The sequence below is a fragment of the Phyllostomus hastatus genome, unplaced genomic scaffold, assembly GCF_019186645.2.
Source record: "Phyllostomus hastatus isolate PE091 unplaced genomic scaffold, TTU_PhHast_1.1 phas_scaffold_755, whole genome shotgun sequence".
Classification (NCBI taxonomy): domain Eukaryota; kingdom Metazoa; phylum Chordata; class Mammalia; order Chiroptera; family Phyllostomidae; genus Phyllostomus; species Phyllostomus hastatus.
In genome coordinates, this window is record NW_025334039.1 from 556,576 (window position 1) to 577,480 (window position 20,905).

The window sequence follows — 20,905 nt, forward strand, 5'->3', positions numbered from 1 at the left end:
CACCCCTTCTCCCCACCACCCAAGAAACAAAGGAGAACAAAAGTCAGTTCTCCAAGAGTCACAGAGCCCAAGAGAAACACTTCAAGTTACTGTCAGGCAATGCAGTTTATTATTTCACACACAAGTTAGAGAGACCAAGGCCACGGTGCTGTTCAACGTCTCCCTCAGCACCGCTCCAACCCCCCAACCCCGCTATAAAAACAACAGAACACAACAGAACACCACGGGCAGGCTGAGCCGGGAACAATGTGGCTCCGACAAAACAAGACAAACACAAGACACATCATCTTGGCACGTGTGCGTGAACATCGCCACGACCCTCGGGGAGCTGAGTGGTCACGGCTCGTCCGCAAGGAGACAGCAAGCCCAGGGCGTCTGGAGGGCTAGGACGATTGCCCCTTCTGGCCGCATCTCCCGGGCTCTGCTGCAGGAACAGGGGAGGCGACGCCCGGAGGGACGGCCGGGCAGGACCCCTCGCCCCTGTCTGGAAGTCCAAGTCATTGGCTGGATGTGCTTTTCGGTTAGGAAGGTGCCACAGACTCCTCCTTCCTTGCCAGAGAGAGGGGGATGGGGGCGGTGGCGGGGAGCTGAGAGCCCCCACTGCCCACGGGAAGGAAGCCAGTCAAGAGATTCTCCCTCTCCAGAAAGAGGGCGCTCCGCTGGACAGAGTCCGAGGCCCCGGCAGCCAGCACGGGTGCGTTCACATGGCATAAAGGCCCACGGCAACCGTTGCCACCAGGAAGCTGAGCGTGAGAACCCATCGGAGGAGGGGCACCTGGGAAAGGGCACTGGGCTGGGGCTTCCCTCTGGGAGTCTCCGTGGGAGTCAGGCCTGAAAGAGAAAGGAGGTCGGTGTCAACAACAGGTGGACAGACGTGGGGCATCTGACTTCACAGCAAAACACAGCAGAGGGGCCTCAGCAGCCTCTAGTGAAGTCCCACTCAGTGCCACGATTCTGCTAGGACACAAACAGGTGGCGCTGTAGCCACTGCTTGACTACCTCCAAAGATGGGGAGCTCACTACTTTACTACTGCTCCAAGCTGCCTACCCGTCCATGTTCAGCCAGCCCACATTAGGAGACCATGCCCCCAGGGGGGGACTCCTGGGGACCACACTTTTTGAGAACCACCGCAATAAAGCAACGTCACCTCATCCCACCAGGGAGCCAATCCCATCAGGACTGGCCACAGTCCGGGACTCCCAGACACAGCCCCAACAGCGGGGTCCACGTGGTCCGGGCACACGTGGGAAAGCCACCGGGCAGGTGGGTGACGGCGGCACCCAGCAGGCGGTGAGCTTCGCCTCTGCACTCGCCCCCACTCCCAAAGCCACGTTCCTGCGCACAGGTGCCAGGCCGGGCGAGGGTCCACTTCCCAGCTATTCTCTGAGCGCAGCCACCACCTCCACGCCTCTCCTAAGGCACAGGAGGGCAGGACTGACACAGGACAAGGCCCAGAGCCGGGCAACAGCTAGAAATGGCCCTGGACGGCCTGCCCCCCGCCAGGGGCAACTGCTCAGGGATCCTTCAAGGAACCCAGATTAAAGGAGAAAGGCTTCGCCCCGGACTTCCCGGGGTCCTCCGTGTGCACGTCTCCACTTTTGAGCCAATCACATAGAACTAACTCAACTGCCCTTGGTTTTAGAGATGGGGGCACTGAGGTAGGGAGAGGTCACACGGCTGGCCCGGAGTCACGCACTGAAGGGTGCGACCTCATGCCCTTTGGCCTGCACCCCGCTTCTCATTCAAAACGTTCAGGAGGCAAAGGAGCCCAGAGACACTGGGGCCGGACAGCTGGGCCACCGGGCCCTGCCGCGGAGCCTCACCTTGCGTCCCGCTGCCGGCCCGCCGGCGGGGCCCCTGCGCCTGCGCGGGGCTCTGGGCCTCGGCTTTCTGGGTCAGCAGCTCCTGCAGCTCCTCAAACAGCTGAAAGAGAGAAGACACGCAGGCCCGTCTCAGGGAGGGATGGTGCCAGGCCCCGGCTGACGGCGGGATTTGAAGTCTTGTCGTGAAGTACGCAGGACGTGACAAAACCCGAAAGATACTGACGGCCCATGCACCCTCCAGCCCACGCAGGAGATCAGGTGTTGCGCGTGCACTGGACTCGCCCACCTGCTCTCCCCCAAGCGCCCCTCAATGACGTGGGGGTCACTGTCCCTACCCTTCAGGTCCCTCTGCAGAGCACTGCTTCGTGAGTGGCACCCGGGCCCATGCAGCCTCCTACAGCCTGCCTTCCTCACAGCCCCCGGGGACAGCCCCCGCGGGAGGCATGTGTCAGAGCACGCATCAGCCGGGGTCTGTGACGCAGAAGCCGCAGCCCCTAAGGGGTAAGTGCCTGGACCCAGGGGGCAGGGGCAAAAGCCAATCCTCCAGCCAGGCTCTGGCCCCAAACCCTGTCCGTCTTTGACACCTCTCTGAAAGACCCATCTTCTCGGAGGATCCACCGACCACGTTTGGTTTGTGGCCGTTGAGGGGACTACAAGGGAGGGGCACCGCTCACCGCTCCGTAACTACTGCGGGGAACCAGGAGGCTGTGAGCGGGAGCCCCAGTCCCCATAGCGCCTCCAGGTGGGAGGAGGGTGACAGGACTCAACATCTGGGCTAGAAAAAACCTCAGGCCCCCAGGTGTGCCCAAGAACTCCTCCTTCCAAGCCTTCCTAAAAGCCCACCTTGCCCTTGGACTTGAGGCACTTGGAAAAAGATGTACCCCGCCTTCCTGACTGGGCTGAGAGGCCCCAGAGGCCCAAGGCCACATCTGCGGCACCCGTAACCTCTACGGCGCCAATCTGGCTGTACACCCAAGGGCACACACAGCCTGCGTGCTGTCACAGAGGTGACAAGCCATGACTGTGACTGTAAGGACAATGGCTACCAGCAGAGGGCTGACCCTGTACCAGGTCCTGCTGTGGGGACTTTATTTGTATAAACTCACTTAACCCTCACAACTCTAAGAGGCAGGTACCATTATATACCCATTTTACAGATGGGGAAACTGAGGTACAAAGCAATGAAGGGATTTGCCCAAAATCGCCCAGCCACAAAGTGACAGAACTGGAACCCTGGCTCACACACCCCTGCATGGAACCGTGACCTTCCACCCCCCCCCCTTCCCTGAGATAAATGTCCCTTAGACATTGCAGCTGGGGGAGGTGGTGGCTAGCCTGGCCTGCCAGCCCCCTCACCTGGATGTTGAGCAGGAATGAGGTCTTGGCCTCTTCAATGACCCTCTCCCTGACCTCGGGGGTCATCTCCAGAGCATTCATGCGGGAGCGGTACAGCTGCTTGAACTTGGTGGCGCTGGCGATGCCGGGGAAGGTGAAGAAGGCCAGGCCCTTGCCGGAGCTGGGCAGGTCCAGGGCCTTCTGAGCGATCTTCTTGAGCACCTGGCCCCCGGACAGGTCCCCCAGGTACCGGGTGTAGGTGTGGGCCACCAGCAGCTCGGGCTCCCAGCGCCCCACCTCGTGGAGTCGCCGCACGTAGCGCTCGGTGGCCTGGGTGTAGGGAACGGCCTCCTGCCAGTGGGGCCCGTACCAGAAGGCCATGTCCCGCTCCAGGGCGGGCCCGCGGTGCAGCTCCTCCGGGAAGTAGAGCGGGGCGTACACCGGGTTCTCCTTGTTGCGCTCGATCTCCTCCTCCAGGGCCTTGTACACGTGGTACAGGGAGGCCATCACCAGCTGAAAGCGGAGCGCGCAGGTCAGGCTGCCGCCACCGAGGACAAGGACCCCCACCCGGCCCTCACTGCTGCCTCCACAGCGGCCCTCACACCCTCCCCGGGCCGGGCTCCCACCTCCCGCGGCCCTTCCAACCCTCCCGACAACAGCGGCCAGAGGGGGCGTCACGTGAGAAACGCCTGACCAGTACTTTCTGAGCCTAAAGCCCCGCTGTCCCCTCACTGGGCAAACACAAGACCTAACTGAGTCCTCATAGAAACCCAGCACAGTTGTTACACCCATTTTACAGAAAAGCATATGAAGGCTCAGGCAGGGTAGACGTTGAGGTTGCACAGGCAGTCAGAAAGGACGCTGGCGTCCAGCCCAGGCGTTGCTAGGAAAGCCCAGGCGTTGCTAGGAAAGCCTGCACAAACGTGCTTCCAGGAGGCTCGGGAGCCTCTGGCCTTCGACCTCCGGGGGACCTGCTGCAGGGCCACACTCTCCTTCCTAGAGGCCCACTCTGAACCCCGCCACCTCTGATAACTGCGCTGGAGCAACAAGTCCAGTGTACTTTGGCTGGGGAGGAATTCCTGTTACACATTAATTCTCTAGCGGTGGGGCCATGGGTGAGCCACGCTCCCTCTCTGGGGGGTCTGAGTGACTCTGTGCCAGTCAAGCCTTGGTCCCCGCCCCCTGCAAAGGGAATAATCCAAGCGGGTACTAACTGGGGCTGGTGTGATGGTCAGGGTGGGTGATCCAGGTAAAGCTCTGGGCGCAGCCTGCCACTCGGCACTCAAATCAGAAGCCGTGGCAATGAACCCACCTCCTCTGGCACAATCTAAGTGAGCCCTGGGCCCTCTCGTGGACCATTGTTCCCACTTGGAACTCAGTGGCTGAGGAGTAAGATCCCAATCCATGGTTGCTGGGAGGGGGTATTCCAGCGGTCACCTCCCTGCTCCCGCTGCCCCAGTCACATAACAACTGGGTGTATGCCATCTTTTTGAGGGGGAACGGGGGCCTGGAAGAGGGAGCAAGGACTAGACCAGCCCCCACAGGATGCCGCCGAGGGCCCCATCCCCACTAGAACGGCACCTTTGATCTCCCTTCCCCCGAGCATTTCTCAGGTTGGAAGTGGGAGGGGTGTCCGAAGCCGTGTGATCCAGTTCCCCCACCCCCTCTGTTCAACCTGGACAAGCCGTTCCTCATGCTGATGGTTTAACAGGAGGCTCTAGCCTGGTTCTCTGTCAAGTACTTCCCGTCTATTTGCATGGATTTCGCAACCGTGCTGGGAAAGAGCACAGTCAGCGTCCTGCTCACGGTGAAGGTTTCAGGCGAAGGAACAGTTGCCTTAGGGAGGGAAGATGAGGTGTCCCCAGTCTCACTGTCAGGACGTGGCGGAGCTCAGGCTGGAGCCCATCCTACCCCTTGCCTTCAGAGGCAGCTTAGAACTGAGCCAGGAGCACAGGCTCTGAAATGAGACCAGCCTTGGCTTCAGTTTGGCCTTTCCCACTTACTGACTGGGCCACGTGACCTTCTATCAGTTACTTAACCTCTTCGAGCCTCCCCTTCCTCATCTTCCTTTTCAGGGCCGAGGCACAAGGCAGATATCGAGGGTGTAAAATGCCGAGCTTAGAATAAGTGCTCAGCTGACAGCACTACTGTCCCAGCCCCTCCACGATACTATCTAGCGGGCCATGAACTTGCTGTGTGACCCTGGGTAAGTCACCTCCCCTCTCTGAGCCTCCATGACATCGTCTATAAAATCATCCTCTCAGACATTCCCATCTGGTCCCTCAGCATCCTCGGTCCCAGTCCCCACGGAAACACTGGCCTGAGCCTTGGGCACACTCATAGCTGTCATACCGTCCACCAGGGCTTGTCCCACCGGACCACATACCTTAAAGCCTTCTCGAGTCACCTGGCCCTTCTGAAAATTCCTCATGAACTCGGCATTCTCTGCCTGGGTATGCACCTCCTTGGTGGCCTCCTTCAGGGCCTCGGACAAGTCCTGGGACATGCTGCAGAGGGAGGGTGAATAAGAGGGTGGCCGTGAGCAGGGTCCTTCCCCAGGCTGAGCTTCCGAGGGGGCCGCTCGCCGGCAGGCCAGCCTTCGGAAGACTTCGGCTTCATGAGGCTTCTCCGCAGAAATCAGTCCAGCCTCCCACCTAATACACCGACCGGCCACGTTTCCAACCACCTTAAGCTGCAGGCCCATCACCACTCCTCAGTCACTAAAAGATACCGTAATGTGGTCCCCAAAGCCAGGAGGGAAAGCCTGGCACTGGGGATTCCAACAAAGTGGAGGAGGAGGAGCAGCAGCAGCAGTTTGGCAGGGCAAGCATTTGCACTCAGCGGCTCAACTGCTTTGGTGAGCTTTTCGACCCAAGATTTAATTCACTGATTCTGTTGAGGTTTCAGGTACATTTCTCATGACCGCCCCCCCCCCGTCCCCCATAATATACTCATTATAAAAGCATTTAGGTTAAAACGCCCGAATAAAGCTGTGCTTGACTCAAAGCAAAAGTTTCTCTTTTTGGGAGTATTTCTGCCGTAGAGGTCTGATTCCACCTCCCTTCTCTTCCTGCCACACCCCTTCCAAAAAACATCCACCCTTGTTCTGTGCGTGCTCTTGGGAGAAGGGGAGGAACCAGCCTTGGATGTGGACAGACGACCAAGGTTCCAATCTCAGCTCTGACACCTGCTTAGCTGAGCGCCCCTGGGCTTGCTGCCTCCCTCGTCTGTAAAACGGGGGCGCGGTGGCCACAGCGGGGTCTTGACAGGCAGTGAGAAAGAGGAGGACTTGACTAAGAGTGGGCTCGGGTAAGAGCACCAGACGCCCAGGATCTCGGAGCCCAGGCTCCGGCAGCCGGAAGGATCCTAGATTAAGCGGAGGACACCTCTGAGCACACTCAAAAGCCCAACCCTGAAAACAAAGTTGGATACCACAGCGACACTCCGTCCCGTGGACCACCCACCTCCGCGCCAGGGAGCCGGGCACGTCAGGCACCTCCTCTCATCTAACTAACGCGGGAACAGGCAGAATTGGAACCCAGCCGCTGGCTTCCCGGCGCTCTCTGGGCCGGTCGGGAGGACAGGTCCCCGAGTCCCCCGGCCCCGCCACCCAGGGCTTACCTGTCGGGCTGCGGGTGCTCCATCTGGCCGGCGCTAGGCTCGCTCGGGGCTGGCAGGCTCGCTCCGGGCTGGCGGGCTGGTGGGCTGGCGGGCTGGCTCGGGGCAGGCTCCGGGGTGGCTCGGGGCAGGCTCCGGGGCAGGCTCGGGGCTGGCTCGGGGCTGGCTCGGGGCTGGCTCGGGGCTGGCTCGGGGCTGGCTCTGTCTTCTGCAACCGAGCGGTGGGAGGCTGAGAGTGACTGCCGAGCTCCGTCCCGCCGCCCATTTATCGCCAGGGGCGGGTCACGTGGCTGCGGCCCAACAGCTGATTCCAACTTTCTGGCACGACCTTTCCACGCCCTCGCCCCGCCTCTGCGCCTGGCCAGCGGGGGTGGAGGGGGAAGCCGTCACATGAGCGCGTTCGGGACACAAAGGCTTTGGAAACACGACGTTTAAAAAAAAAGAAAAAAAAAAGAAGAGAGGCCTGGGGGCGGGGGCTGAGATGGGAGTAAAAGGCAGAAAACTGTACTTGAACAATTAAAATTAAAATAATATTTTTAAAAGAATTTTAAAAAAGAAGAAGAAAGAAGGGCTCTTCTGGAAATCTGAGCAGCTGTTTGATTCCACCTCTCCCAGAAGTCCCCGCCCACTGAGGGGACTTGGGGCACCCCAGGAATCCGAGGGTTCCAGAGAAGCGGGTCTCAGAGGTGGAGGCTGGTGGGCACCCTGAGAGCCTTCAGCGGTGACCAGGGGTTCCGAGCTCCCAGTCCGGGCTTGCTTCTCCCTCCACCTGGCAGCCACACCCCCGGCCCCTGGCTTGGTTAGAACAGCACCCGGGCCCCCAACCCCAGGGCAGAGGAGGCCCCAGGTCAGAGCTGGTCTGGTTGTCTCCTCTGTCCCACTTTCGAGCTCGCTGAATCAGCTTCCCGACTTCCCCTTTCCTGTCCCCCCCCCCCCCGCCACAGGAATGGTCCAGATGCTATTCTTCGCCTCCTGTGATGGAGAAATAAGCCCCCCACCCCCAGGGATTCCACATCCCAATCCCCAGAACCTGTGGGTCTGTCGCCTTCCAGGGCAAAAGGGGTTTTTCCGATGTCGGTAAATCAAAGACCTTGACATGGGGAGATTGACCTGGATTACCCACCTGGGCCTAAGGTAATCACAAAAGTCCTTATAAAGAGGGAGGCTGCAGGGTTACGGACACAGAACAGAGCAGGAAAGGGAGGCCAAGGGCAGAGCGAGAGGCGGGAAGACGCCCCGCTACTGGTTTTGCGGGTGGCGTCCGGGGCCGCGATCCGAGGGAAGCAGGCGGCCTCGGAAGCTGGGAAGGCTGAGGCGGCGTCTCCCTGGAGCTCCAGAGCTACAGCCCCGCCAGCACATTTTCAGGACTTCTGAGCTGCAGAGAATAAATCCGTGTTTGGAGCTACTGTGCTGGTGGTGTGTCGTGACAGCAGTATGCAAGAATACAGTCCCCCACCGCCCACCCCCGGCCTGCTTCCTTCACACCCAGGGCAGAGCCCCAACCCCGGGAAGCAGGGGACAGGGGTGGGCAGTGAGACCCCGGGTGTTTGCCCTCCCGCCCTCTCCCAGCGCGATGCCTGGCCTTCCCTCCTTCGGCTTTCATCCGTCAGAACCCACTGCCCCCTTCTCCAGTCCTTCCTTTCAGAGTCTTCTGATCGGGTGGAATGGGCTCGTTGTCGTTTTGTGTTTTGTTTTTGTTTTCTGAGAGCACTGGAGATAGAAAGTCGAAGAGGCCTGAAGCTCACCTGGACGGAGCAGGGGTGCTCAGGATCCTGACAGAGGGGGCCTGGACGTAGAGAAAACGACCCAGAAAAGCGATGGGGTGGGGGGGGCATGGAAGACAAACGCGCCTGGGAAACTGGGAAGAAGCACTGCGGTCTGCTCCGAGCCAGCGCTCTCCCGTGCATGGTGTCCTGTCATCGTCAGCAAACCAGGAGGTGGGAGTCGATGTGCTGTGGGCGGGATGGTGGCCGCCCAGGACCGTCCATGGGCCAATAACACCTGGAACCTGTGAATATGCCACAGGTTACTTAGACTTTGCCGATGGGTTCAAGGTTACCAATTTTAAAGTAGGGAGGTCACCCTGGATTTTCTGGGTGGGCCCACGCTACGCCCGAGTTCTTAAACGTTCAGCACATTCCCTGGCAGAGGCAGAAGAGACGACGTGGCTGGAGAAGGTAGAGAGACAGGAGGTGGAGGAAGGACGAGAGACTGTGGGTCGTCAGGGCGGACCTCACGGGCTGGGAGGTGTGGGGGCGGCCATGCTTTGGGCAGCGGGGAACAGGTTCCCCGGATCGAGGACAAAGTAAGGCCCCCCGATGCGACAAGCGTGACGTGTTGGCTGAAGACGGCATGGACAAGCAGCAGCTCGGACGTCAGCGTGGCCGGGGCAGAGAGAGGGGGAGGGCAGGCGGGGGTGAGAGCAGGGAGAGACGGGGACAGAGCCCACGGGCCCTGTGGGCGGTGGCAAGGACCCTCTGCGCAATGGAGGGTCTGGAATGGAGGAGTGATGGGACATCGCTCCGGTGTTGCTGGGGTCAGTGGTGAGACGGGACTGAAGAAGGTCAAGGGCTGAAGGCTGCCTACTGCAGCGAGGCAGGGGACAGCCAGTGGTGGCTTGGACAGGCCGTCCCTAGGACAACCATACATTGAAGGCAGAGGCACCAGGAATTTCGGAGTGGAGACTGGGGTGTGAGGGAGAGCTGCAGTGAAGGATAATAACCCCAAGGGCTTTGGTTCCACCGACCACCAGGAAGGCAGAATTGCCAGTTCAGTGCGATGGGGGCGGGGGTGGTGGGGGTGAGTGGGGGGCGGGGAGCTCAGCAGCTCCATCTTGGAGGAATCAATTTTGAGATGTATGAGACAGGGTTTTGCAAACAATGTGATAAACAGGAGGCTTTTGTCCTTTTCTAGAAGTTTCACTTCTGCCTGCCTGCCTTGAAAGCTGCCCTTTCACCCAGCACCAGGAGGGAACCTGAAGAAGCAGCCGGTGACTCAGCAAAATTCGTCCGCCGTTTGCCTCCTCGAGTCCCCCCTCCCAACCATGACACAGCAGAAACGCAGCTGCCTCCGGGCGGGGTGGGATGAGGAAATCTGGACTCAGCACTTGGGTGTTGCTGGCGCCGCCTGGAAAACAGAAGTGGTTTGGCCGCAGGGAGGGGCCAAAGCTGTGGCCTCCGAGGTTCTAACAGTGCAAAGCAGAGGCGAGGCCCCAGCTAAGGCTGGGGGCGCACGGAGAGTCTCTTGTCTCAGCTGGACAGTGTTCGGGAGAATAGAGACCCCTCCCGAATATCCTCAGGCAGGGGACACTCCAGATAAACGAGGTTACACACAGTCTCCTGACCCCACCCACACCTCTCAGAGACCCAAAAGGACAGGCCTTTGACCCCGCAGGGCAGAACCCCCCCCCCACACCCCCTGCCCACCCTGCCCTGGGCGAGATGCAGCCTAAATGGAGCACAACCCTCTCCAGCAAAGGCAGACGAACCAAAGCAGCACATCCCCAGACGGGACACTGGAGCTTTCTGGGTTGTGGGCAAGGTTGTAAACCCACGGCGGACTGGGAGAAAAAGTTTCCCACGTGGAACAGGCAGAAGATGAACGCTCCTAACAAAAGAGCGCCTGAAAGCAGTGAGACCGTCGCTGGGAAAGGGTGACATTTAACACTGGGTGTGTATGCTGCACCAGCTGGGAGGGCCAGGAGTCCGCACGGAGTCCGAGGAGAAGGCGGCTGGCTGGCTGGCTGCCGGAACGCCCTTGGAGTCTTGGTCTCCTCCGCTCCTCCCCTTGCCCTTAATGTTGCAGACAAGGCAGCTGGGGTGACTGACTGTGCCACTCCTCCAGTCAACAGACGGCAGTAGCTCCCCGGGGCCCCTGGATGCAGGGCGAGCTCTGCAGCCCAGTGCTCCTTGCCCTCTGCCCTGGGCCCCGGGCCGTGTAACCAGTGGGAGGGGCTCAGTCCACGTCTCCATACCTGCTGCCAGCCGCAGGAGCGCTTGCCGCCACCTCCCACAACTGTCACGGCACCAGACCCCCTGGGCCTGGGCTCGGGCGGCCCCCCTGCCTAGAACGCTCTCTCTCTCACCCTGCTGTCAGGCTAGCCGCCATCTTTCGAGATTCAGCCCAGAAAGGGACTCTGGACCTCAGTGAAAGAGCTAAACCTGTGAAATTTATGCTATAGAATAAATCAGAAAGGAAGGGGGGTGGTAGAAGGCATCTTAATGGTAACAGGAAAAATACAAGAAAAGATTACATTTTTAAAAATCATCAACAAAAACCTTAGCGATCTTAGGTTTGGCAAAGATTTCTCAAACACAACACAAAAAAGCCCAGAAGTTCAGGGGAGAAAAAAATCAACCAGTGGGACTCCATCGAAATAAAACCTTTTGCTCTTCAAAAGACACAGTTGTGACCTGGCTGCCGTGGCTGGGAGGGTGGGTGCCGGCCTCAGGAAAATGCAGATTAAAAGCACAGTGAGATACCACAACACACCTATTCAAATGGCTAACCTTGAAAAGACCGACTCCTTCTACTGCTGAGAATGTAGAGGGACTGGAATCTCAGAATTACACTGTAGGGGGCCAGAATATGCCACCCCAAGATACACCACTTTGGCATAAGGCTTATTTTGAGCTGCAGACAACTGAAGAACTGAGGAGATGCCAAGAGGGCTGTCTGCCTTCCTCCTTTTATGTCTAGAAGCCGACTCCATCACCTGAGACAACTCTAGACTCTTATCAGCCCAGAGATAGCGCCCAGAGCGGTCCACCTAACACAGCTAACCCGCATCAACTCTTCTCTTGCATTCTTCTTCCCTACACGTCTATCCGGCCACCACCTGCTCCCTTTCCTTTAACTTGTCACTTCCCTACAAACTACAAATGGATTGTTCCTTGTCAGGGTATTAGATACTCAGCTCCAGTTCTGCCCACACTGTTTAGCCGCTGGTCCCTGAGTTTCTCCCTGTGTACGTCCACTGCCCCTGCTCACAAACGGTTTGTTTCTGTCGTGAATTTGCCATTTGTCAGTTTGGTTTCTGGGGCCCTGGCTGGAAAACCAAGGAGGGCAAAGGAAAAAGTGTCTTTCCCCTCCCCGATAGCACAGCATCTTTGGGAAACAGTTTGGTAATTTCTTAAGAGGCAAAACATACACCTGCTGTGCAACCCAGCCATTGCACTCCTAGGTATTTACTTACCTATGTGGAGTGAAAGCACATGTCCACACAAAGGCACAACTATACACGATGGTCTCGGTGGCTGGGTTTGTGATAGTCCCAAACTGGAGACGACCCGTGTATGCGTCGGCAGGTGCATGGATCAGTGTATGGTGGTATAACATACAGTGGATACTCAGCAATGAAAAGGAATAAACCACTGACCCACACATGCATGAATCTCTAAATAATTGTGCTAAGAAAGCCAGACCAACAACAAAACAAACAGGCAAAATATAACCAAAGACACTGAAAGAGAGAACAGGCTGACAGTGACCAGGGAGGAGAAGGGAGGGAATTTCAGGGGGAAAGGAAAAGGGTTTACAGGAACAAGTATAAAGGACACATGGACAAAAACTAGGACGGGGTGGAAATGGGAGGGAGGGAAGGCTGTGGGGGGTGGGCTGGGATGGGAGTAAAAGACAGAAAACTACTTGAACAACAATTAAAATAATAAAATAGCCAGGCCAAAAAAAAAAGATGCTTACTGTCCAATTACATTTACATAGAATTGTATATAAAATGGATATAGAGTTACATAAAATTCTAGAAAATCTAATCAGACCAGTGGCTGTCCCGTTGGAAGGTGGGTGGGGGGAGGGGAGGATTACGAAGGACCCCGAAGAGACTTTGGGGAGCGGTGAGTAAGGTCCTTACTTTGATTGGGGAGATGGTTTCCCAGGTGTACTTATTAAAACTCATCAAGTATATACTTTAATAATTTGTAAAGGATTTTATTTATTTACTTTTAAAATATTTTATTTATTTATTTTTAGAAAGAGGGGAAGGGAGGGAGGAAGAGAGGGAGAGAAACAGCCATCAGCTGTTTCCCCCAACCCAGGACCTGGCTCGAAACCCAGGCATGTGCCCTGACTGGGAATCAAACCTGTGATACTTTTGGTTCGCAGCCCGCGCTCAATCCACTGAGCTACGCCAGCCAGGGCTATGTCAATTATATCTTAATAAAGCTGTGAGACAGACTCACCCAGGCTTTCCTGCCTGAGGTTCTTCCCTTCACTTTATGGAGCCCAGAGCCTGCCACAAGGCAGCCAGCCCCGACCTACTTAATGAATGAGGCTTAGCAGAGTTCAATTCCCTGCCTAGGGTCACACAGCTTCCCTGGGACTCAAAGGCAGATGCATCCGTCTCTGCAACACACTCCAGTTCAACAACAATCGGCTGTCCGGAGAGACACCCTGGGCCCGAGGCAGTGAGGGGTGTAGAAAAAGCAGTGTCCTTCTCCAACATTGTCCACCCTCCACCAGCCCAGGTCCAGCGGCTGACTGTGGCCAGACGAGGCAGCCATCCAGCCTAGCATGTGGGAGCTCTGGCTAGCATGTGGGAGCTCTGGCTAGCATGTGGGAGCTCTGGCTAGCATGTGGGAGGGTGGCCTGGCCAACGTGGCGCCTGACCACAGCTCTAGGACGGGTTCACTGAGGTGAGGGCACTTCTAAGTCATGCAGAGTGATTAAAGCAGTGAACTCTTAGCAGAGGAACTGCAGTCAAATCTGGGACCCATGACTTAGGTGGGTGCACTTTGACCCCTCTCAGCTTTTATTTTCTCGTGGGACACAATTGGCTCCAGGGAATATGGTGAGGATTAAATCAATTTAACATCTGTAAGAAGCTCAGAAGGGGGCCGGGCACAGAGGAGCCTGAGCAAGCGTTAGCTGTCAGGTCTAGCCAGAGAGCAGCATCCGGTTCCCCTTTTCACCATTCGACCAGAGCCTTTTCCCATCTAGAAATTTCTGGATGATTCTGGGTAGGGTGGGGTCACTAACATCTAATAAACCTTGCTCTCTCCTGTGGGAGTTTTGAATCTCAGATACCTCATTTTTACTTTTTTTTCCCCCCTCAAAAAGTAAACGTGGAAATACTTTCAAATGTCTAGGGAGGTGGCAAACATAAACAGAGAGTCCAGAGGATTCCTAGATTCACCGTGTACTTGTCATGTATTTGTGTGTGTTGTTGCCACATCTGCGGCACCCCCCACTCTCTCTCCAGTACATGTGTATGTGCACGTGCACGCACATTTTCCCGGCCCGTTCAGTAGTGAGTTGCAGGCAGCACATCCCCTGGACCCCCCAATTCTCTAGTGTAGTACTCCTTTGTAACAGCAGGACAGTAATACATGCCAGGAGATGGGACTTCCATAGAAATCCATTACAAAAAGCCCGTATTCCAACGCCCCCTGCCGCCCACGGGGCTCCAGCCGCGACCCTGCCTTGCATCCCTCCTCCTGCGTCTTCGCTCTCAGGCAACCCGTGTTGCGGGACCCTCCCGTTTTGGGAAAGTTCCTGCTTGGCCGTTGTCCCCGTGTTTGAGTGGATCCTCACCTCTAATTGAGGTCACAACGCCCAACCTACCAGGCTCTTCCATTTCATGGAGCTCCCTGGCCGTGAGAGGCTACTGAGAAATATTAATTTCCTAAAACAGGGGCAGGGAGGCCCACAGGCTGAGGACCTGTGGGAGGAGGGCGGTTTGGCTTTGTCGGGACTCCGCGGGCAGCCGCGACGTGCCAGCAGGAGGGAGTCGCCGTGGCGCAGACTGCCAGGACTTTGGCCGGAGGGCTTAAACGAGCCGTGACCAGACGCAGCTGGAACCGTGACTCAGGGAAACCGTGACGCAGCACAAAGCTGCGGGTGACCATGACTCAGCAGGAAAAGACACAGCCCCAAGCCGGCTGGGGAAAGGATTACTCAGCAGGATCGGCTGCCCGCCCCACGTGGTTTCTGAGATGGGGACCCAGCCCTCCCCTTCAGGCCCTGAACCCTGCCTCTTCAGCTCTCTGGCCTGCGTGCAGGGCTGTGGGAGGCTTAAGGGAGCCCAGGAGTGACAGACACTCACTGGGCACCTGAACAAATGAAGCGGAGCAAGTGACTGCCACGCACAGCCGCACCAGCGGCATAGGAGCTGCTGTAGCAGCCTGGGAGGGCACTGGCAGGTTGAATGATGGGACGAAGTCCTTCTGCCCAACTCAGGACACACTTGGAGGCTCTCTGGGGCCTCGGTTTCCCCATCTTAAAACTGCGAGACAAAGATAAGCTCCCTCCACTTAATGACATTCCATAGGTTTATTATCATCCTTGACTTTTAAAGAAACCATTTTTAGCCCTGGCTGGCGTAGCTCAGTGGATTGAGCGTGGGCTGCGAACCAAAGCTTCGCAGGTTCGATTCCCAGTCAGGCCACATGCCTGGGTTGCTGGCCATGACCCCCAGCAACTGCACATTGATGTTTCTCTCTCTCTCTCTTTCTCCCTCCATTCCCTCTCTAAAAATAAATAAATAAAATCTTTAAAAAATGCTTATAAAAAAAGAATCCATTTTTATCCCCCAGTCAGGAAATACTGCATGGCCACCTAACAACATTTAAGGTTAATAATCCCATACCTGGAGACAACCATCAGTATTCTAGTGGATTTCTTAGGATTAAACAATGATAAACTGTGTCATACTCACAGAGCTGTATATATACAGCATGAATATATGTAAAGGACAATAATATTAATAATAAAGGACAATAACAAACTGAATGCAGCTTAAGAAATAGGTCTTTCTTTAGTCTGTTTCCAGGTTAGTCTGTTTCTTTTTTTTTCTTTTCTTTTTTTTTTAAGAGAAATGAGATGCCCTGGCCACTGAGTGTCATAGTTGGAGTGTTGTCCCCTAAACCAAAAGCCTGCGGGTTCAGTTCCTGGTCAGGCCTGAGTTGAGGGTTTGGTCTCCAGGCGGAGAAAGTGCAAGAGGCAACTGACTGATGCTTCTCTCCCCCGCCCCCTCCCTCTTTCTCTCTCCCCCTCTCCATCTCCTTTCCTTCTCCTCTCTCTAAAATCAATAAGCACGTCCTTGGGTGAGGGAGGATAAAAAAAAGAGAGACAGAGAAATGAGAAAGTTCGTATTTTGCCATTAAAGCCAAATTTTAAAACATCACTCTGCAAGGCTCGATGTAGCCGATGGGCTGCCAGTGGGAGGCCTCTGGCCGAGCTGGGTGTCTGTCCCTGGCTCCCTGTCTGGTTCTCTGATGGGTGTGTCCGTGACCCCTGGGGTCAGGTGGGGTCGGTCCAGGATGGGGTTTCAGAGGTGGCTATCCCAGTCTCCCGAGCCGCCCTGTGTCACCGGACGTTCCCAGGGGGCCACGGGCTGCAGCCTCACACGTGTGCTGGGAGCTGAGAGCTCAGGGACCAGCCACATCCCGTGATGCTGACTCCATTCCACCGAGTGAGGTCTTAGGGTCAGGTCGCCTTGGGCCAGTCCCAGCGGCTCAGCCCCTGGGCCTCGTTTCACGGAGACCGCGTGCTGCAGGCCACTCCCAAAAACACGTCGGCCTGTTCCCTGGGTGTCTGGGAGGGCGAAGACTGCGACTGTTCTCGGAAGCACCCTCGGGGCTTAGGGAGGGTCACGGTCACATTTCTGCCACAGGGACAGAGGCAGGGTCTGAAGCGGGCTGCAAAGACCCTGAGTCTGCCCCAGGCTGCCGTTCGATTCTTGACAAAGTGGCCTTTGAAAAGGTTACTTAAAAAGTTAAAAAGTACTCAAAGCGCCACAAGCTTGTAGGTTGTGAACCCGAGAGGAGGTCCATGTTTTTTATGGTGGTACATAACAAAATTTTTCATTTTAACATTTTTTAAAAAGTACATTTTATTGATTATGCTATTACAGTTGTTCTATTTTTTCTCCCCTTTATTCCTCCCCACCCTGCACCTCCCCCCTACTACGGCCAGCATTTCCCCCTTAGTTCATGTCCATGGGTCATACATATAAGTTCTTTGGCTTCTCTGTTTCCTATATTATTCTTAACTTCCCCCAGTCTGTTTTGCCTATCAATTATGCTTCTTATTCCCTGTACCTTTTGCCCATTCTCCTCCCTCCCCCTTCCCACTGAAAACCCTCCATGTGATCTCCATTTCTGTGATTCTGTTCCTGTTCTAGTTGTTTGCTTAGTTTGTTCTTTGATTTTTTTTTTTTGGTTCAGTTGTGAGATTTTTAGGTTCAGTTTTGATAGTTGTGAGTTTTTCATTTTACTGTTCATAGTTTTTATCTTCTTTTTCTTAGGTAAGTCCCTTTAACATTTCATATAATAAGGGCTTGGTGATGATGAACTCCTTTAACTTGACCTTATCTGGGAAGCACTTTATCTGCCCTTCCATTCTAATGATAGCTTTGCTGGATAGAGCAATCTGGGATGTAGTCCTTGCCTTTCACAACTCTGAGTTCTTTCTAGCCCTTTCTTGCCTGCAAAGTTTCTTTTGAGAAATCAGCTGACAGCTTTATGGGAACTCCTTTGTAGGTAACACTCTCCTTTCCTCTTAACTGCTTTTGAGATTCTCTCCTTATCTTTAATCTCGGATAGTGTAATTATGGTGTGTCTTGGTGTGTTCCTCCTTGGGTCCAACTTTCTGGGGACTCTCTTAGCTTCCTGGACTTGCATGTCTATTTCCTTCACCAGACTAGAGAAGTTCTCCTTTGTTATTTTTTCAATGAGTTTTCAACTTCTTGCTCTCCCTCTTCTCTTTCTGGCACTGCTATGATTCAGATGTTGGAACGTTTAAAGCTGTCCCAGAGGTTCCTAAGCCTCTCCTAATTTTTTTGAAGTAAACATTCTGGCTGAATGTTTATTTCTTCCTTCTGTTCCAAATTGCTGATTTGAGTCCCAGTTTCCTTCCCTTAACTGTTGGTTCCCTGTGTATTTCTCTTCATTTCATTTTGTAGAGCTTTCAGTTCTTCCTTTATTTTGCATTGAACTCAATAATTTCTGTGAGCATCTTGATTACCAGTGTTTTGAACTCTGCATCTGATAGGTTGGCTACCTCTTCATCACTTAGTTGTATTTTTTCTGGAGGGTTGATTTCTTTTTTTATTTGGACTATATTTCTTTGTCTCAGTGCACCTGTTATGTAGTAAGGGGCAGAGCCTTAGGTGTTCACCTGGGCGGGGCCACCCACTTTACTGCGTTGTGGCTCTGTACATGGGGAAGGGGTCTGAGAGGGAACAATGCCAACTGCTTGGCTCTCGCCCCAATTTCTTTCACTTCCCCTGCTTTCCACAAGTGGATTGTGCCCTTTCTGGTGCTGATTCCCAGGTGGGTGGGCTGGTGTACATTCTAGGACCCTGTGGGTCTCTGCAACGAACTCTCCTGTGACAGCGGGAGTTTCTCCTGCTGCAGCCACAAACCCTACAGGTTTTTATAGCCAGAGGTTTTGAGACTTTATTTCTCCATGCTGGGACCCTGGGTTGCGTGGTCTGTCTCGCTCCCCAGTTGTCCCTCCTGCTTTATCTGCATGTACTTGTGGGATATCCCAATCCTCCAGCTGCTGCCTTGTTGTGAGTCCTCTCCACCCTGGCTGCCCGTCTCCGCCCTTCCTCCAGTCTGGATGAATGTTCCTTTAACTCCTTGGTTATTGGGCTTCCATACAGTTCAATTTTCTGGCAGTTATGGTTGTTTTCTGTTTTTAAATTGGTTGTTATCCTCCTTTTGTTTGTGTGAGGAAGCGGAGCATATCTACCTATGCCTCCACCTTGGCCAGAATCCTCATTTTACCCTTTTTTTAAGTGTACGGTTCAGAGGCACATTGTTGTGCGACCATCACCACCATCCATCTCCAGAATTTTTTCACCTTCCCGAACTGAAGCTCTGTACCCATTCAACAATGGGCCAATAGATTTCATAGCTGAATTGATTGGTTGGTGTTGGAGGGCTGGCCAGGCAAAATGGGCTCCCATGAGAGGTGGTGAGTCTCCCATCACTGGAGGTGTGCAAGCAAAGGCTGGACTTGACATGTGGGGATTAGCTGGATGTCCCAGTAGTCTGATCATGTTCCGGTCTTCACCAGGTTTCTGTCAAAGGGAAGGCTAAAAGCCTTACCTGCTGCGAACCGAGGCAGGAGGTTTTCATGTGTGCGGTTTTGTGTCCTGGGGGACACGATTTGACCTGCGGTTTGCCTGCATTAAAACCAAGCTGTGCAACGAGGCTCCGTTATGCCTGACACAGCCCCAGTCGTGTCAGCCCGCCCATGTGCCGAGTCCATTCCCACCCACGCTGTCCCCTCCCAGAAATGTCTGACAGCCCACGCTCCTCCTCTGCAAGGAGGGCGAGTTGGAGCGTGCGCACCCCAACCCCATGACAGACCCCCAACTTGTTCACGATGCAGATAGAAATGTATTCGGGGAAGGTGGGCCCAGTGCAGGGCGCGAGAATCAAGACCCGGAGTCCCTGGTCTGAGCTGAGTCCTGAGAGGTGAGTCAAGTAACTGGGGGTTGGGCGGAGGATGGGGCGGTTCTAGAGGGAATGACAGGTACTCAGGCCCTGTGCGCAGGTGTGGAGCTCTCAGGTGGAAGAGGCGGCCTGTGTCTCTGGGGCGCAGAGAGTCTGGCAGGGCCCAGGCCCCACCTGCCTTGGAGACCAGGCCGGGAAGTGGGTCTTTAACCTGAGACCAGGCCCTGGACAGGTGGGTGGCAGAGGAGAGTGTGGGTGGCAGGTGTGTGTGTTGGGTGAATGGACTGCGGGGTGGTGGGCGGGCCAGCGAATGGCTGAGGGGACAGGGGGGACAAGGAGTGGTGGGGGAGGGGCCCGAAGGCACACCGGCTGTTCTTTAGGGGTGTGTGTTGGGGCTTGGGGGTGCGGATCTGTAAAACATGGCCAGCGGAGCCTCTTGAAATGTATCTGGCCTGTGTGAGGAAGACACCGGGGGGAGGGCAGAGTGGAGGCTTTCATTCCCTACCTTCAGCCCGTGCAAGCCCGGAGCCCCCGCGGAGAGCCCAGGGCTGGGTGCTCGCCACTTCCCCTGCTGCTCCCGCTCCTGCCTGAGAGGCTTCTGCCGGCCCTGTGCTGACTCAGACCAGAAACCGCTCCCCTTCTCCATTTCTGCAAAACCCCGCCCCACGTGTCAGCAGAGAGAGCGTTTCCTAAAGATTCGGGGTGACAGCAGGCCCCCCGCGGAAGGCACTTCTGCGTGCCATCTTAGAGAGGTCTGTTCCTCCAAGCTTTCTCAGGATACACTGTCCCCTCCCCTTCCCACAGCGAAGTAATTCTTCTCCAAGGAACTCTCTACCCGGCCCGGTGGCCCTGGGAGGGGGCTCATGCTCCAGACTCCCCTCCCCACCCCACCTCTCTCCGCTGTCTCTGGGCGGCCATCCCTCTTCCAGGTGGCACTGAGCCTACCACCCATCTCCCCCGTACTGGTTCCGCTCCCCCCAGCTCCCTCCCCGAGCCTGCAGATCCAAAGTCACTATTCACAAGCCTGGCCCTGACGATGGGTGGCATCGTGACACCCTTCATTTTCTCCAGCCATGTCCTTGGACCAAACCCCGCCCACCACTGCAGCCTCGGCAGTTTCGCTAACATTCTCGTCACTTTGAAGCATGACAAAGCTCAGCCTCCCATCTGATTTGACTCCCACCTCCACCCCTCCCCTGAGCACTTCGGGGATTTTCTGGAGGGGCTCTGGTGGGTGGGGGCAGCCTGCTCCTTTACTGCCTTTCCCCTCGCCCCGACCTGGGTCCCTTTCTTCTTTGTCGGGCTGTGGTTGGGGGGGGGCAGGGAGACAGAAGAGACCTGTCTCTTGTCAGCAGGTGCCACTGTGGCAATGTCCCTGCTGCGTGAGGGGCCCTTGACGTCCTCCTCTGGGTGGCAGGAGCCCATGCAGGCCCTGGACAGGTGGGTGGCAGAGGAGAGGGTGGGTGGCAGGTGTGTGTGTCAGGTGAACGGACAGCGGGGTGGTGGGCGGGCCAGCGAATGGCTGAGGGGACAGGGGGGACAAGGAGTGGTGGGGGAGGGGCCCAAAGGCACACCTGCTGTTCTCAGCCTCAGGGCCTCAGACCACCCCTGCTTGGGTCTTCCAGCTCCACTGCAACACCCGAGAAAGCTCAGTGGTGTCTGCCCTTGACCTTCAGCTGGGGGCCGTGGGTGAAACGCCTGGTGGG

At 55.9% G+C, this 20,905-nt stretch overlaps 1 protein-coding gene across 1 annotated transcript; it reads right to left on the reverse strand.

Moving 5' to 3' along the window:
- Positions 1–86: 86 nt before the first annotated feature.
- Positions 87–7,031, reverse strand: HMOX1 (heme oxygenase 1). The gene is made up of 5 exons (XM_045826687.1): positions 6,781–7,031; positions 5,546–5,666; positions 3,181–3,672; positions 1,825–1,924; positions 87–831 (listed from the first exon to the last, which is right to left on the reverse strand). The coding sequence occupies exons 1-5, from the start codon at positions 6,801–6,803 to the stop codon at positions 701–703; spliced, it is 867 nt and encodes a 288-aa protein (XP_045682643.1). The 5' UTR covers positions 6,804–7,031; the 3' UTR covers positions 87–700.
- Positions 7,032–20,905: the final 13,874 nt, after the last annotated feature.

Bases quoted from the DNA above. Each gene is read 5' to 3' on its own strand.
- HMOX1 (XM_045826687.1), bottom strand. From the start codon at position 6,803: ATGGAGCACCCGCAGCCCGACAG. The intron at 1,925-3,180 runs GTGAGGGGGCTG...TCTCTCTTTCAG, and splicing joins CATTCCTGCTCAACATCCAG to CTGTTTGAGGAGCTGCAGGA. The intron at 832-1,824 runs GTGAGGCTCCGC...TTTCTCTTTCAG, and splicing joins GGCCGGCAGCGGGACGCAAG to GCCTGACTCCCACGGAGACT.